The sequence below is a fragment of the Eptesicus fuscus genome, chromosome 5, assembly GCF_027574615.1.
Source record: "Eptesicus fuscus isolate TK198812 chromosome 5, DD_ASM_mEF_20220401, whole genome shotgun sequence".
Taxonomy (NCBI): Eukaryota; Metazoa; Chordata; class Mammalia; order Chiroptera; family Vespertilionidae; genus Eptesicus; species Eptesicus fuscus.
The window spans coordinates 45,698,071-45,712,325 of NC_072477.1; the positions used below are offsets into that span (position 1 = coordinate 45,698,071).

Consider the following 14,255-nt stretch of genomic DNA (forward strand, 5'->3'; position numbering starts at 1 on the left):
CCCGCAACCAATGTACATGCCCTTGACCGGCATCGAACCTGGGACCCTTCAGTCCGCAGACCGACGCTCTATCCATTGAGCCAAACCGGTTTCGGCCAGAGTTTTGATGATTGTGTTGAGTGCTTTTGATTGTGGCCTGCAATGATTGTGATGAGAGGTCCCTGCACCAGTGATTGTGACTTCTTGATAAGGACCACAGGGGTAACGAATGCAGGTGACTGTGAACAAGTTTGTGATGGTGCCTTCCACGCCTGCTGTCAGGGGACTGTGATCCTGACCCACAGATACCTGGCTTCAGACGATCACCAGCCAGTGTCAGGCTTTGACCTCTGACCTGAGATACCCCTTCAAAGTGCAGAGACTGTTGATCTCAGCTGACAGCTGAGGCTATTGATTTGCATTATGAACTGAGGTACCTGAGATCTGTGGGCCTGAGCTCAGTCTGGCAATGGTGCTAAATAATGTGTCTAGTACTCTTAGAATTCAGACTTTAATAAGTATCCTCCCAGAACCTACAAATGACACAGCCCTTGCTTGGCTTCACGCAAACGAGGAGTCTAGATCAGGTCAAAGCTTAGAAAACTCTACTTGAAATACAAGGTATCTTTCCGGCAAAGCAGCCACAGCCATCCCCCAACCTTTCTCACCCGGACCCCCGCCTCCCGCTACCGGCCCCCTGGTGCGCCTGCGCGGGGCGGGGCGGGGCGGTGCTTTGCCCTTTGTTGTGGGCCCCAGTTTCCCAGGACACCGCGCGGCGCTGGGTGGGGCTATGCAGATGAGCGCTTGGGGGCGGGGCGGTGGCGGCGGCGGCGGCGGCGGCCGGGGAGGGTCAGTTGGAGGCAGGCGCTTGCCGAGGCTGGAGGAGGGCTGTGAGCCCGCGGCCTGACAGGGACGTACCCCGCAGAGATCGGCCCCGCGCGCGCAACCCCACACCCACCCACTCATCCACCTACCCACTCCCTGCGCCGCCTCCTCCCACCCTGAGCAGAGCCGCCGAGGATGATAAACACCCAGGACAGGTAACGGCCCGGCCCAGGCTCCCCGCCCCCATCCTCCCCTCATCTGCTCCAGCGGCCTCCTCCACCCCCGCCCCCCAGCGGGGCCCCATCCGCCCCGCACTCGGACCCTTCCCCACTTAGCCACCCCAGGCCGAGCCCCACTCTCGCAGCGGGGCCTCCTTCCGTCTCAGCGCCCCCCCCCCCGCCAGCCTTGCCCATCCCCCCCATCCGGGCCTCCTCCCCTGAAAAGCCCCAACCACCCGGGACTCAATCTTCCAATCAAGCCCCCATTTTCCTTCAGCTCCGCTGAACGGTGCCCCATGCCCCAAAGTGGATTTTCCCCTCATCCAGATTCTCCAAATTGTTTCCCATCTTCTCCACATCTTTCTCCCCCCCCCCCCCCGCTTTAAGTCACTTAACCCTATCCTTTGAATCTCTTCCCTAATTCAAACTGCGCCCTCCACCAAGACCTCTGTCTTATCCCTGTCTCCCCCTCCCACTCCGCAGGTCAGGCTGCATCCTTCAGTGCTCAGCTGGACCCATCGTCACATCCCTACCCCCCCCTCCGGCCTAATAGTCTTTACAATGATGCCCAGCCCTCCCCTTAGTCCCTCACTCCAGCTTCATCTTTTCCCTTCCTCCCTCCCTCCCTCAACACCCCTTTCCTGGTTAGGACCCATTTTTCCTGTTTCCCAACCTCATTCCATTTATTTATCCAACACTTTGGACTTGACCCCTATCTTCCATCCTGTTCCTCTAATGGGGTTCCCCCAAACACTCTTCTAAACACTCCTGCCCTTTAAACACTCTCATCTGGAACTCATCTTTACTTTTACTCCTCTAATCTTAACCGAACCCCATCTTTAAACCAATAGATCACAGAACTCAACCCACCCTAGCTTTGATGGAAGGCTTACCCTCTTTCCCCACCTGCAGTGCCTCCATACTCTGGACACTGGGCCTTTGCAAGTTTCCTCCCTCAAAACCTGATCCTGCCTTCCCCTGTTAGTTGGAGAGAAAGGCTGTACATCTTTTTGAAAGAGCACCAATGGTTTTCTACACTTGTATCATTCATGCTTCCTCCTGCTTAAAGAGGCAGAATTCATCATTCAATTTTCTTCTCCACTTCTCCTTTTTCTCTCCAAGGCAGCTCTTATCTGCCATCTCTTCCTTAAACATACTTTGTGTTTCTGCCTCAAACTGTTCTTTGAAACTGTTCCATAATTCCTGATTCCCCACAATTAAATATATATATATATATATTTTTATTTTTTTTTATTGATTTCAGAGAGGAAGGGAGAGGGAGAGACAGGAACATCAATGATGAGAGATTGATCGGCAGCTCCTGCACACCCCCTACTGGGGATCAAGCCTACAACCCAGGCATGTGCCCCCTGACCAGAATGGATCCCCGGACCCTTCAGTCCCCAGGCTGACGCTCTATCCACTAAGCCAAATCGGCCAGGGCCTCACAATTTTTAACACCAGTTGCTTATACATCAGAATGGCTTCCATATACAATTTGGGTCTAATTGTCTTCTGTCTTTTCCCCCTAGATTTGTGCTGCCAGCTCCAAATTGAGTCTGAAGCTCATTAGTTCCCCATACCAGCCTCTCTGTCCCCAGATTTGGCCTTATGGCCCCTGCCCCTCACTTGGGCCTCATTGTTTTGCAAGCAGATCCATTCTCTGCAAATCCTCCTTAGATTGTGCCTTGGTTTGTTTAAAACTAGACTTTATAGTTCCTCTTAGAAACACAGTCTTCCTTATTGCTTTTCTTCACATAGGGCTCTAATTACCACTCAAGGTTCTTCTCAAACTTGGGGTTTCTTTCTCACTAAAATGGCCTCGAACTTGCCATTTCCCACTCCTTTAGCAGTACCATCCTTAGATAGTCCAGCTGGGTCTTTAGCTTTTCTTGTATCTCAGTGTTTCTTAACTAGGGCTGCACATTTGAAAAATCAATCACCTGGGCCCCACCTCAAAGACCTGGTGTAAATGGCATAGGGTGGAGCCTGTTTGTTACTACATATTTTTGAAGCTCCCTGGATAATTCTAATATGCAGCCAGGATTGAGAAACGCTTCCTCCCCACCCCTCCCCAGAAGACCCTTCCCATCATATTCCTTTTGTGGGTGTTAGCCCTTTTTTAACTGGAAAGGGCCTTGATTTCAGGGATTTCCTTAGTCTTTCCCAGGTACTATCTGGAAATACCCATGATACCTGCCACAGCCTTTTAAATTCTCCTACCTCTTGTTACTTAGTTCTTAACTAATAGCCATTTTCGTTCTCAAATCCTACCTAGCCCTCACACTTCTATTCCCTCCATGCAGAAAGAAATTTCACTCATGGCCTGTTTTTTTTTTTTTTTATGGTCCAATTTGACCCATTACCCCACCTCCCAAGCCCTCCACCTACAGCCCCATTCTGCTGTTACATTTTCCTTTTCCAAAACTCTCCATGTCCATCTCCCTTTGCAATCCCGTCTTTTATTCCATCTTCTCTAACCCAGCTCCTTCTGGAGCTGAGGAGGTGGACGTGGATGTATATTCGGATTGTGCTGGATGCAAAAGGTATTTGTGGTAGAGAGGGCTGTGTGTTCTGAGGATAGACAGCAGGTATGAGAGAGGGCAGAATGAAGCACAGAGGTGGAGGGAGGCAGAGGAACCTATAGGAAAACGTTCTTTGCTAGTAGCCTTTATGTTTTTGTCTGGGCTGTGGGGTTTGGAAGGTGGTATGGTCTCAGCAGGCATTCTTTGGAGTCCTCATTACTGCCAGTGAGGTTGAGAGACCTGAGTTTTAGTTCTGGCTTAGCTGGTGTGCTTACATGTAAAAAGAGGGGGTTGCGTTTGCTTAACTTAGAGATTCCTTCCAGCTTCCTAAGTGGTAAAACAGGCTTGCTTTTCTCCAGGGCCCTTCCTTAGTGTGTTGGTAATTTGAGGGGCTTGGCTGTATGACAGGCAGGTGGAGGGAGGAGCCAGTTGGCCTGCCAGGGCCTGGGCTGGAGCAAGGCCTGGGATCTGGCTCTTCCACTTTGGCCTGGGGGTGGGGTGGTGTGTGCAGGGTGTCTGGTTTCTCTGAGTTATGGCAATCCTGTTTCCATAGCATGTTTCCCAGCCTCCTCGGGCCTGCCTCTCACTCTGTTCTAAAAGGGATCCTGGTAGAGCCTAACTGGGGATTCTGATAAGAGCCGGATGTTCTTCCCCGCCAGGGTTCTTGGTGTTTTGTATCCGCAGAGGGGGGAGCTGGCTAGAGTTTAGTTCCCATTGAGGGGAGGGGGGAGGGGGATGGGTTTTCCAGCTTCCTTGGCTCCAGTGAAATACCCAAGAGGTGGAGGCTTGGTTTCCGGGAAGAAACAGTTGCAGAGGAGCCGGCAGTATGTTTTGAAAACAAGGCTCTTCCTTTCCCCTTTTGTTCTGATTAGTCCCTCCAGAATGTCAGCAGTCCTGCTGGTGGGGGAAGGAAGAAGACACAAGTGCAAGCACTTTTATTACAGTGTCTGAACACGAGGTTTCAATCCAAGGAAATCCAGCTTCGAGGCCTTTCTCCTCCTGGCTTTGGGGGGCGGGGGAAGATAGGCTCTGTCTAGGTCTTGCTTTGTACCTGTGACAGTCCAGTATGTGAAGAGCTTGCCCTGGCTCCATATCCACATTATCAGTCTGTGTCTGATGGGCTTTGAGGAGAAGCAGTTGGTTCTTCCTGCAGGTGGTTTTTCTTGGGGGTGGACAGGGCACAAGAGCACATCAGAGCTACCTTGAGCATCTTACTGCATAGTTCCCTGGTAATGGAATTTCTTTCTCCCCCCAAAGAGTTTGGTTTACTTCTTATTTATTGGTACTATGGCTTGTTGGATGTGGGGTGGTAGGGAGAGCAAGTTTTCCTGTTATGCGCCTTCAAGTTCACCCCAGAGAGGGGGAGAAAAAGAGACTCGCAGTATAGTCAGGAATCCCCCCAAATTGGAGGTATGCTTCAGAAAGCATTGCGAACTAATAATAGTAATTCTTCACTCTGCCAAGAAATCCAAATTTAGCCTCAGAGCTGCTGAGAAATATAAAAAAGGGGACTGAGGATTGGGATAGAGGGATGATGTTACATATGTGCATTTCTGGGGGGAGGGGAGTAATCCATCCCTTTTTGAAACCGTATGTATGCATGTTGATTCCAGTTGGTGCCATGATTTGGAAGGCTGTGGAGCCTAATGGGTAGCTATATGGCCAACTAGGTGAGCAAGAATTTTGTTACTTGAAGTGAACAAAACAATTTCCTGTTAGCAGTAGCAGAATAAAGTGCTTTAAGATAAGCCTTAAGAAAATTTCCTAGGCCTTTGATACTATATAAACAATGAAGTGATTCTATCCTTGGAAGAGCTGGAACTGGGTGATTACTTGACTATACAAAGTAGATTGAGGTACTTAAAATGTAAATTTAAGGTCTTATTTTAAAGCATGATTACCTAGCTATCCACCAGTCTCTGGTAGCATATGTAATTGTGCCCACCTTTGGCAGAAGATGTAACATTATCATTTGTGTAATAAGCAAACCTCAGAGGCACAGAAATTCTAGCTGCCACTGTGTTGTTTCTTGTGGAGAATCAACCAAAACCCAGTTTTGATTTCAGTCTGTGATTCAGAGTGGTGATGTCATCTTCTTTAAAATCATGCTTAGCAAGTAGACTCCCTTTGGCACACAGAACAGCCCTACTGAAATGACTTATGCCTGGCATCTGACCAGGGCCCCTTTCTCATATGGAAAGGGGATTGGCAGCTGGAAATCAGCCTCTACACACACACTAGACTGGAGGTGGCCATCACCTCCCACCGTTCTTCATATTTCGTTTTAGCTAAGTGTGACGGCGGCCCTGGTTTGGTCCCTCTTTGTGTAGGAACTAGTCACCAGAGACCTTCCAAGTCTCAGTCAGAGCAGCTTGTTTGAGGGAGTCAGGACCCGGCAGTGTTCTAAGAAGCCAGAGACAGGAATGGGTCAGAAGAGGAGAAAGGAGGATGAATGCAGAATGTTTGGGAATGTGGTTTTTATGTCTTTTCACTTGATACCACAAGGTAGTAATACCAAGGCCATCTGACCCTCCTCTGACATGTAATAGAAACCAGAGAGAAAGGGTGCAGACTTGAACAAGCTCAAGCCACTGATTCAAGTAAAACATGGTCAAAAGTATATGAAGGAGAATATCAATTCAAGTATTTGTTAGATTTAGCTGAATAGAAGTTAGCCACAGAATTACTTTTACATTAAATCTTTATGTAGCAGGCTGTACCTTGCTTTGAGCACAGTAATTATAAAAATAAAAACTGACATAGTCACCTGGCTGGTATGGCTCATTTGGTTGGAGCGTTGTCCTGTGAACCGGAGGTCGTGGGTTTGATTTCTGGTCAAGGCATAATACCTAGGTTGTGAGTTCAATCCCTGGTCGGGGGCACGTGCGGGAGGCAACCAATTGAGGTATCTCTCTCTCTCTCTCTCTTTCTCTCTCTCTCTCTCTCCCCCCTTCTCTCTCCCCCTCTCCCCTTCCCTCTCTAAAAATCAATTTTAAAAAACACCAACAAAACCAAAAAACATGACATAGTCAATTAGAAGTGATTTTGATAGATCCTTTATTTTTTCAAGAGATTTAAGGTTACCTTCTTTAAATAGTAAGCACCCTAGAGACTTAAAAATAAAATTTGAATGATAAAAATTTGATTTACCAGCAGCATTCCCCAGGAATATATCTCCATACACTGCCTGTCTATAGCCAGTGTATGAAATTATAACCTGCTAAGCACACTTCAGACAACAGTCACAGAATGCTTTAAATTAGAGGCAGCAGGATGGGGTAAGTTGGTAGCATTCATGTGTATCCCGAGGAGTGTTTCCAAGGTCCTGTCCAATAACAGAGAAGAAAAGGCACCAACAGATCAGCTCTAATCTCCCATCTCTCTTCTGAATGGACTCGGATACCTGACACCCTCATTTCCAGCATGGTATACTCTTTTCTTCTCCAAAAGCAGGACCAGCCTCGCTGGATGTTTGGGTTCAGTCTAATACATTTGATTCTCCTTAATCAGCCATGATCTTTTTAGCCTCTAGACTTGAGTTTGTTAAATCATCCTTTTGGTGATAGAGATTAAACCAGTCCTGCCTCCCAGTGGAGTGAGCAGGATGTGAGGAAGGAGTGGAAAAGCGGGGCATTGGAACCAGTAGAAACATGACTAAACTGAATATGAAATCCAACCTGGCTTGGATCTTGTGACAGGAAGACTTGTGTTTAGAAGCCACTTTCTCTTGTGCTTAAGTTCCTCAAGATCCACTTTTTCTATTGAGGTTGGTGGCATATTTTGCCACAATACCTTTTGAACACTAAAGTCAGTACAAGAAGAGAAGGCCATTGCTGGCAATTTTATGCCCCTTTATTTCTTTAACTACCACATTCGTACCCCTCTCCCTTCCCTTCTCACATCAGAAATGATGATCTATAAAAAACCTATTTGCCATTCATAGCAAGTAACTAAAAACAGATCTATTATGATATACGATGCAGATAATTATTGTGATCTATCTACTAAGCTCAGCCCAAATCCCAGCTGTTTCTCTTCTGGAACTGGAACTGGATACCCATGTGGGGGCCTGAAATACCCTTCCACTCCTACTTACATACACACTTACACTTGGTTTCTCTATAGATTTTGTGGGGAAGGAGGAATGAGTTCCCAGGATCCTTGTGTGTGATTGGGGAAGTAAATGATTTGTTACCATGGAATAGACTTCTTGCATTTATTTGAAGAGGATTCCTAGAATGAATCCCTAGGGCCTGCCCTGTGTCTAGCACTAATGTATGAGCTCATGATAAGTCTAGAATCAAGATACTAGACTTATCATGAGCTCATACATTAGTGCTAGACACAGGGCAGGCCCTAGGGATTCATTCTAGGAAGACAGAGGGGATTCTGAATCTATAAAAAGGAAAACCCACCTTATTCTGAACTTTTGAGTGGGTTAGCTCCATTGTCTCTGCCATTTGCAAGTAAAAATTAGCTCAGAATCAAGATTGTGGTTGGAATGCAAGTCAGGAGTTGAATGTAGCTCTCCCATCTAAAACCATTGAGGAATAATTTCTCTGGAACTAGGAGTGTTGAAGTTAAGTGACCTAGCACCAGAATTCTAGAATTGCAGGAGCCTTCCTTGGGGATCTGGTGGTTTTGTGAACCCACACAGTTCTGGTATATGAGGCCACATCTCATCTGTCTACCCCATAGGAGGTTTGTCCATACTTAGTAGCGCCACTGACCAATACAAGCAACCCAGCTTTTTTCAGAGGCCTGAAGTGGTCCCTAGGGAATGAGAAGGAAACAATATCATGTGGCTGTGTGTGTGCCTTTGCTTGGGGGAAATCCTCTCCCTTGTCTTGTTTTCCCCAACCTAAATACTCTGTTCTATCCCTTAACACACTGGAAGGGGGGATTAAAACAACTCATTGTCCCTAGAAAAAAATAAATCCCACCCGTGAAAACAGTAGCATAGTCCTCAGTCATGCCCCTTTTCTTAGCATCTCTCAGTGAGGCCAAGAGTGATGGGAGATGAGGATGCCCTGAGACTTTCTGGAGGAGGCAGGAGGTGGTGCATGTGGTTATCACCCGCAGGTATTGATGTTTTTCTGGGCCCACTGACACTACCCTGGGAATGTCATCTCCCAACGAAACTTCCAAGTATAATTTCAGGCCCCCTGTTGAAATCCTTGAGAACAGAGGAGCCAAGCTAGAGTAGTGATGAGTTTGAACGTCCTGTCTCAGCTGGAATGCTTACACAGGTCTCTGAGTAGTGAGGGTCTCAGGGGGCTGGTCCTTTGGTTATGGTACCGTTGTCAGGTTAGGTGTGAGTTCAGTTTTGTCACTCTGAGCTGAAGTGAAAACCCCCAGTCTGGCATGCAGTGCCATATAAAGCAAAGGACAGAATGAAGAATGGTGCCTCATGTTATTTTACCGCTGGTTTTCAGGGGGGAAGAAAGCCTTGATTTATAGCATTTGTTGGTTTCCGGGATGTAAATACTTCCTTATAGTTGATTCAAACTACCAACGTGACATCGTTAAACACCCAGTTGGGAAGAGATGTGCATAGTCAGGTGAGCTGGCTGAATCATAGTGTACATGCACAGACAATTTACCTCTTGCATTGTTTCACTTGCCCTTGGCCTGTGGACTGAGCTACATGTCAGCCTAAGGAGCCATTAAATTGGATTCAAAGAAGGCAGTGGAGCAAATTTGGAGCCCTGTTCGGTCCACCTAAAAATCATGGTGGCCAGTAAGGGCACATACCTCCAGATGATTATTGGCTTCCAGCATGTGCATCTCTTCCCAGCAATCTCCCACCCCCCAATATATACACTTGAGTATCCATCCTGACCATATAAACATTACCTAAACTCCCATGCCAGGTCAGATTCTAGCAACGAAAGGCAAGAAGCCCAGCATTTGATGGCATACCAAAATGCCATAATATTCAATATACCATAATACCCTGTACTATGGTGCACCTCCTCTCTGGGAGCCAAATCCCTGGATGTAATTTAGTTCTCAACCCTAGATGGATTTGGGTAAGTTATTTCTGTCCAGTTACTCTGTTTAGATCAGGGAGGAGGCCATCATTGGAAAAGTGGCCTTGGGAGTTCCTCAGTGTGCGGTACCCAGCCCACATGACTCCTGAGGCCCATATGCTCTCCAGCCTAAAGTAATAGTGTAGGCTTTGTGATTTGGCCACGTGGGTTGCCGAGACCCTGCTGGGTAAGGAAAGGTGCTGCTGGAGGGTGTAGGGCTCAGCCTAGCAGGCAGGCCAGGATCTGGTTCCTCCCAAGGTCTGCAGCACCACTGAGATCTGTTTGGTGTTTGACAGGTGCTCTTCTGGTCACATATCCAGCTGGACTCCCTGTGCCTCTGCAGGACGGTGGGTTCCTTGCCCTTTAAGAGCAGACGTAGTTCTGAAAGCTGAAGCTGTAAGGACTGGCCCAGTGGTGTAGCCTTAGAGCAGTTGCTTAGGGAGAGCCAGGGCAGGGATTGGGATGGGATGTTGAGTTAAATCTTCATGTCTTGGTGTTCACTCTCACATTCTCCATCTCTTGCAGTAGTATTTTGCCTTTGAGTAACTGTCCCCAGCTCCAGTGCTGCAGGCACATTGTTCCAGGGCCTCTGTGGTGCTCCTGATGCCCCTCACCCACTGTCGAAGATCCCCGGTGGGCGAGGGGGCGGCAGGGATCCTTCTCTCTCAGCTCTAATATATAAGGTAAGGAGGACCCTGGGGCGGAAGGCTGGAGCAGAGACTTCTCAGACTCCATTGCGCTGCTGCTTAAGGACAGCAATCACTTCCCTTAATCTGACTCAGGCCAGGCCAGTAGGGGGATTGGGAAGGACTCTGAACTGTGGCTTCTGTGTGGCTTTTGGGGAGTAGTAGAGTAGTAGTAGATTAGCACCAAGCGGACACCCTGCCATCTTCTTGGCGGTCAGCACTTCAGTGCCCGTTCAGGGTCTGGAGTGGGAAGGGTGTGAGAGCTCTTTCAGGTGCTACTCCTTCCTGTTTCTCTTGAGAAATACCAAGGAGCAGTTTTCCCATTGTCTTCTTTATTTGGCATTCTGACTTGTCCCTTACCAGCCTGCTTGGGAAGGTGGGGGCAGGGGGAGGCAGTGTGGTGGTTTATGGTAAGGAGAGGGCGCCTTGCATCTCAGTCACCTATCACCCTGGTAGCATATGGCACAGCCCAGGGGCTTTAGAGAACCCCGAGAATCTGCCTGGGAATGATCTGGGCTGGGGCAGCCAGCCCTTTGCTGGCTTTTGCTCTCCTGTGATTGAGGCCTAGAAGTTAGTTTAGCTTCACCCTAAGACTAGCTTTGAAGGGTAGGGTAGCAGGGCAGCTGGGTGTTGGTCTCCTGAGGTTGTGGCCAAGACACAACATAGACCCTGCAGTCTGCCTGGAAGCAGGCTTTGGTTAGTCTGGGTCCCAGTCACCCCTCACACATATTTTGTTTCTAATGTTTCTCTTTCAAAGGGAAGGAAAAAAGTATGGTGCTGGGGGGGCATGCATGGGTTTTGACTTAGGGAGACCTGGTTAACTGTGCCATTACTAGCTGTGGAGCCTTGGGTCAGTTGCTTAATTGTTCTAGGCCCCTAGTATCTCACATTTAAAATGGGGATATTATATGCCTACTTCAAGTGCTTGTGTGGTCATTGACAAATGGGAAAGCACTATGCACAGTATTTGGCATCTAGTGGGCACTTGGTAAATATTTCCCTTCCCATCATGTTGGCTTTTAGCCAACATCAACTAGCCTTAGTGCCTAATGAGTGATGGCTCTATTTAGCTAGCATGGCTCTGTTTAGCTCTATATTTTCATGGTGCCCTCAATCCCATGCTACCCTGAGATTGACCATAGGGGCCTCTCAGCACCACCCAGGTAAGGGGAGCCCACGATGTGGCCAGAAACAGTAGTAACATGGTCCCTGGACTAATCTCTTCCCAGGACGAGAAGCTCACTGTGACCCAGGACCTCCCTGTGAACGATGGAAAACCTCATATCATCCACTTCCAGTATGAGGTCACCGAGGTGAAGGTCTCTTCCTGGGATGCAGTCCTGTCCAGCCAGAGCCTGTTTATAGAAATCCCAGATGGAGTATTAGCTGATGGGAGCAAAGAAGGGTAAGGAGCAGGGGCTGGGGGAAGGGAAGGAGCAACTGGGGAAAGAAGTCCCATTCCAGAGAAAGGGACACGCTTACTGGGGAGAACCGAACAGTAGGGAGTCTGCCTTCTTCCCTAGCTCTAGGCCTCCCAAGCAGATACCATTTTGAAACAGGTTATTTTTACCCAGTAAAACAGGCCTGCTGTAGCTTATAATTAAAGCAGATTTATCACATTAACCAAATCCCTGTCATTAATCGCTCCATGGTTCATTCTTCCCAGCAGACATTAAATCCTTCTTGAGCCACCATACAGTGGTGCAGTTCAAAAGGCCAGGAAGCTCAGAGATCCGATGGGATTTCATTGTATGGGCGAGGCCTCCCAAGCAAGTCAGGTGTGTGGGAAACAGTCCTGAGGACAGAGTTCTCTTGAGTGGTTCCAACCTCTTGAAGAACTTCTTTTTGGCAGTGTTAGGGCTCAAGAGTCCCTCTCAGCGGCAGGTAGTCATCAAACTTGGCAACTTTGGAAGGCCCCTGAAAAACTGGGTTCTCTTCCTAGGCCCCATATGTCTTGTGAACTGTATTAAGTTGGTCAGAGGAAGAACCCCTATTCCAGAAGAGATAATCCAGTTACATTTTTTTAAATTAATCCTTACCTGAGGATATTTTTTCCATTGAGCTTTAGAGAGAGTGGAAGGAAGGGGGAAAGAGAAACACCAATGTGAGAGAGACATTGATTGGTTGCCTCCTGCAGCGTGCCTCAGTTGGGGCTGGGGATTGAGCCTGCAACTGAGGTACGTGCACTTGATGAGAATCGAACCCAGGGCTCTTCAGTTCAAGAGCTGACACTAACTACTGAGCCAAACCAGCTAGGGCTCCAAAAACATTTTTCTTACAGATTGTAGCTTATTTTTTCTGAATTCAGAGCTCCTGGGGTCTTGCAATAGAAACTCCCTGAAGTTTCTCTATAATGTGGCTGTAAGCCTCAAAAAGCCTTTTGTGTGAGTAGGTAGGTGGGAAGTCTAGAGAGGTGGTAGTGGGCCTGACTTTTCTTTCCTTCTTGCAGATTGTTAGCACTGCTAGAGTTTGCGGAAGAGAAGATGAAAGTGAACTACGTCTTCGTCTGCTTCAGGAAGGGCCGGGAAGACAGAGGTGAGGAGTTCAAGCAGCCTGAGACCTACTTCCCAGAAAATGGGTCTTGGGAGGGGCAAGGGGGTTCCTGTACAGTGAGGTGGGGCTCTTGAGTTGGCCACACAAACCTGGGCAGTCATGGGGGGTAGTGCCCAAAGGGTCTTCTATTCAAGGACTAGTGCCTTTTCATTCCATTTTTGTTTTGGGTTTTTCCTTCATTTGACCCTACCCTTGTGTTTCTTATGAAAATCCTTTTTACACTCTTGTCTTTTGCAGCTCCACTCCTGAAGACCTTCAGTTTCTTGGGCTTTGAGATTGTACGTCCAGGCCATCCCTGTGTACCCTCTCGGCCAGATGTGATGTTCATGGTTTACCCCCTGGACCAGAACTTGCCCAATGAGCACTAATGGTCAGAGGATGCTTTGCCCAAGAGCCACAGTGGGGAAAGAGGGAAAGTTAGGCAGCCCTGGGACAGAGGAGGGGGCCCCTCGCTGTCTAGGGAAGGACGCTGAGGGGCTCAGAGTGAGGGTTGCCTATTGTGTTCTTGGAGTTGACTCGTTGAAATTGTTTTCCATAAAGAACAGTATAAACATATTATTCACATGTAATCACCAATAGTAAATGAAGATGTTTATGAACTGGCATTAGAAGCTTTTTAAACTGCGCTGTGTGATGTGCTCTATCTAGCCTAGGGGGAGGACATTGCCTAGAGGGGGAGGGACTATCTGGGTCTGGGGCAAGACCTAGAGGGTTGGTGGGTAGCACTGTCAGGCTCAGGCTCCCCAGCTATTGGGCTTTCTTTTTGGTTTTTAAGACGTGTGTATTTTCTTTCCTTGCTTCCTGTCACCCCAGGGGCTCCCGAGTGTAGGCTTTGCAGCCCCATGCGCAGCAGTGTCCTCGAGTTGTTTTTTGACGCTCCACCTGGGCTTCTCTGTGTGCATTAGTGTCCGGCCTGGAGAAAACAGGTCTGACCCCCTCTTTCTTTACAGCTTCGTGTTATTCTGGCATTTGGTTAAACTGGCTTAATCTGTTAAATGTTATCAGTGCATTTTGAATAGGGGCATTCAAGTTCACTCCCACCACCAGGGCTTTCTTTGGGGTGCCTGGGCCCTATAAAAGACTAGCAAAACTCCAATTCTCAGATCATGGCCAGGAGCTGTTGCTACTGGCTGCATGGCCTAGGCCCCAGCACGTCTCCTTCCTAGGGTCACAAAGAGCAGAGAGGAAGAGGAATAGCGACTCAGGGCCTGGGATTGAGGGGGGAATCTGTTCCTAAGGACTGGATGCCTCTGCTTGGCTGAGTGTAGTGCTAACTGTACCCCCCTCCCCCCAGCAGGTTGTGAATACTGCCCGAGACCCTGCTCCACAGGGCCTGGGGGTGAGACTGGGGTTGTAGAGGTGGCCTGCCCTTTTCTGTTTTCAAGGTACAGCTTGTTCTAAGGGGAGAAGAAGGGGGAGAGATCTTGTCTGGGTGAG

The 14,255-nt window shown here is 48.3% G+C and overlaps 1 protein-coding gene across 1 annotated transcript; it reads left to right on the forward strand.

Annotated features, from left to right (window-relative positions):
- Positions 1-912: 912 nt before the first annotated feature.
- On the forward strand, positions 913-13,442 carry OAZ2 (ornithine decarboxylase antizyme 2). The gene is given in 6 exon segments (XM_008139128.3): positions 913-1,019; positions 10,105-10,180; positions 10,182-10,262; positions 11,495-11,670; positions 12,715-12,800; positions 13,056-13,442. Coding segments are annotated over 6 exon segments (570 nt in total). The 5' UTR covers positions 913-999; the 3' UTR covers positions 13,187-13,442.
- Positions 13,443-14,255: the final 813 nt, after the last annotated feature.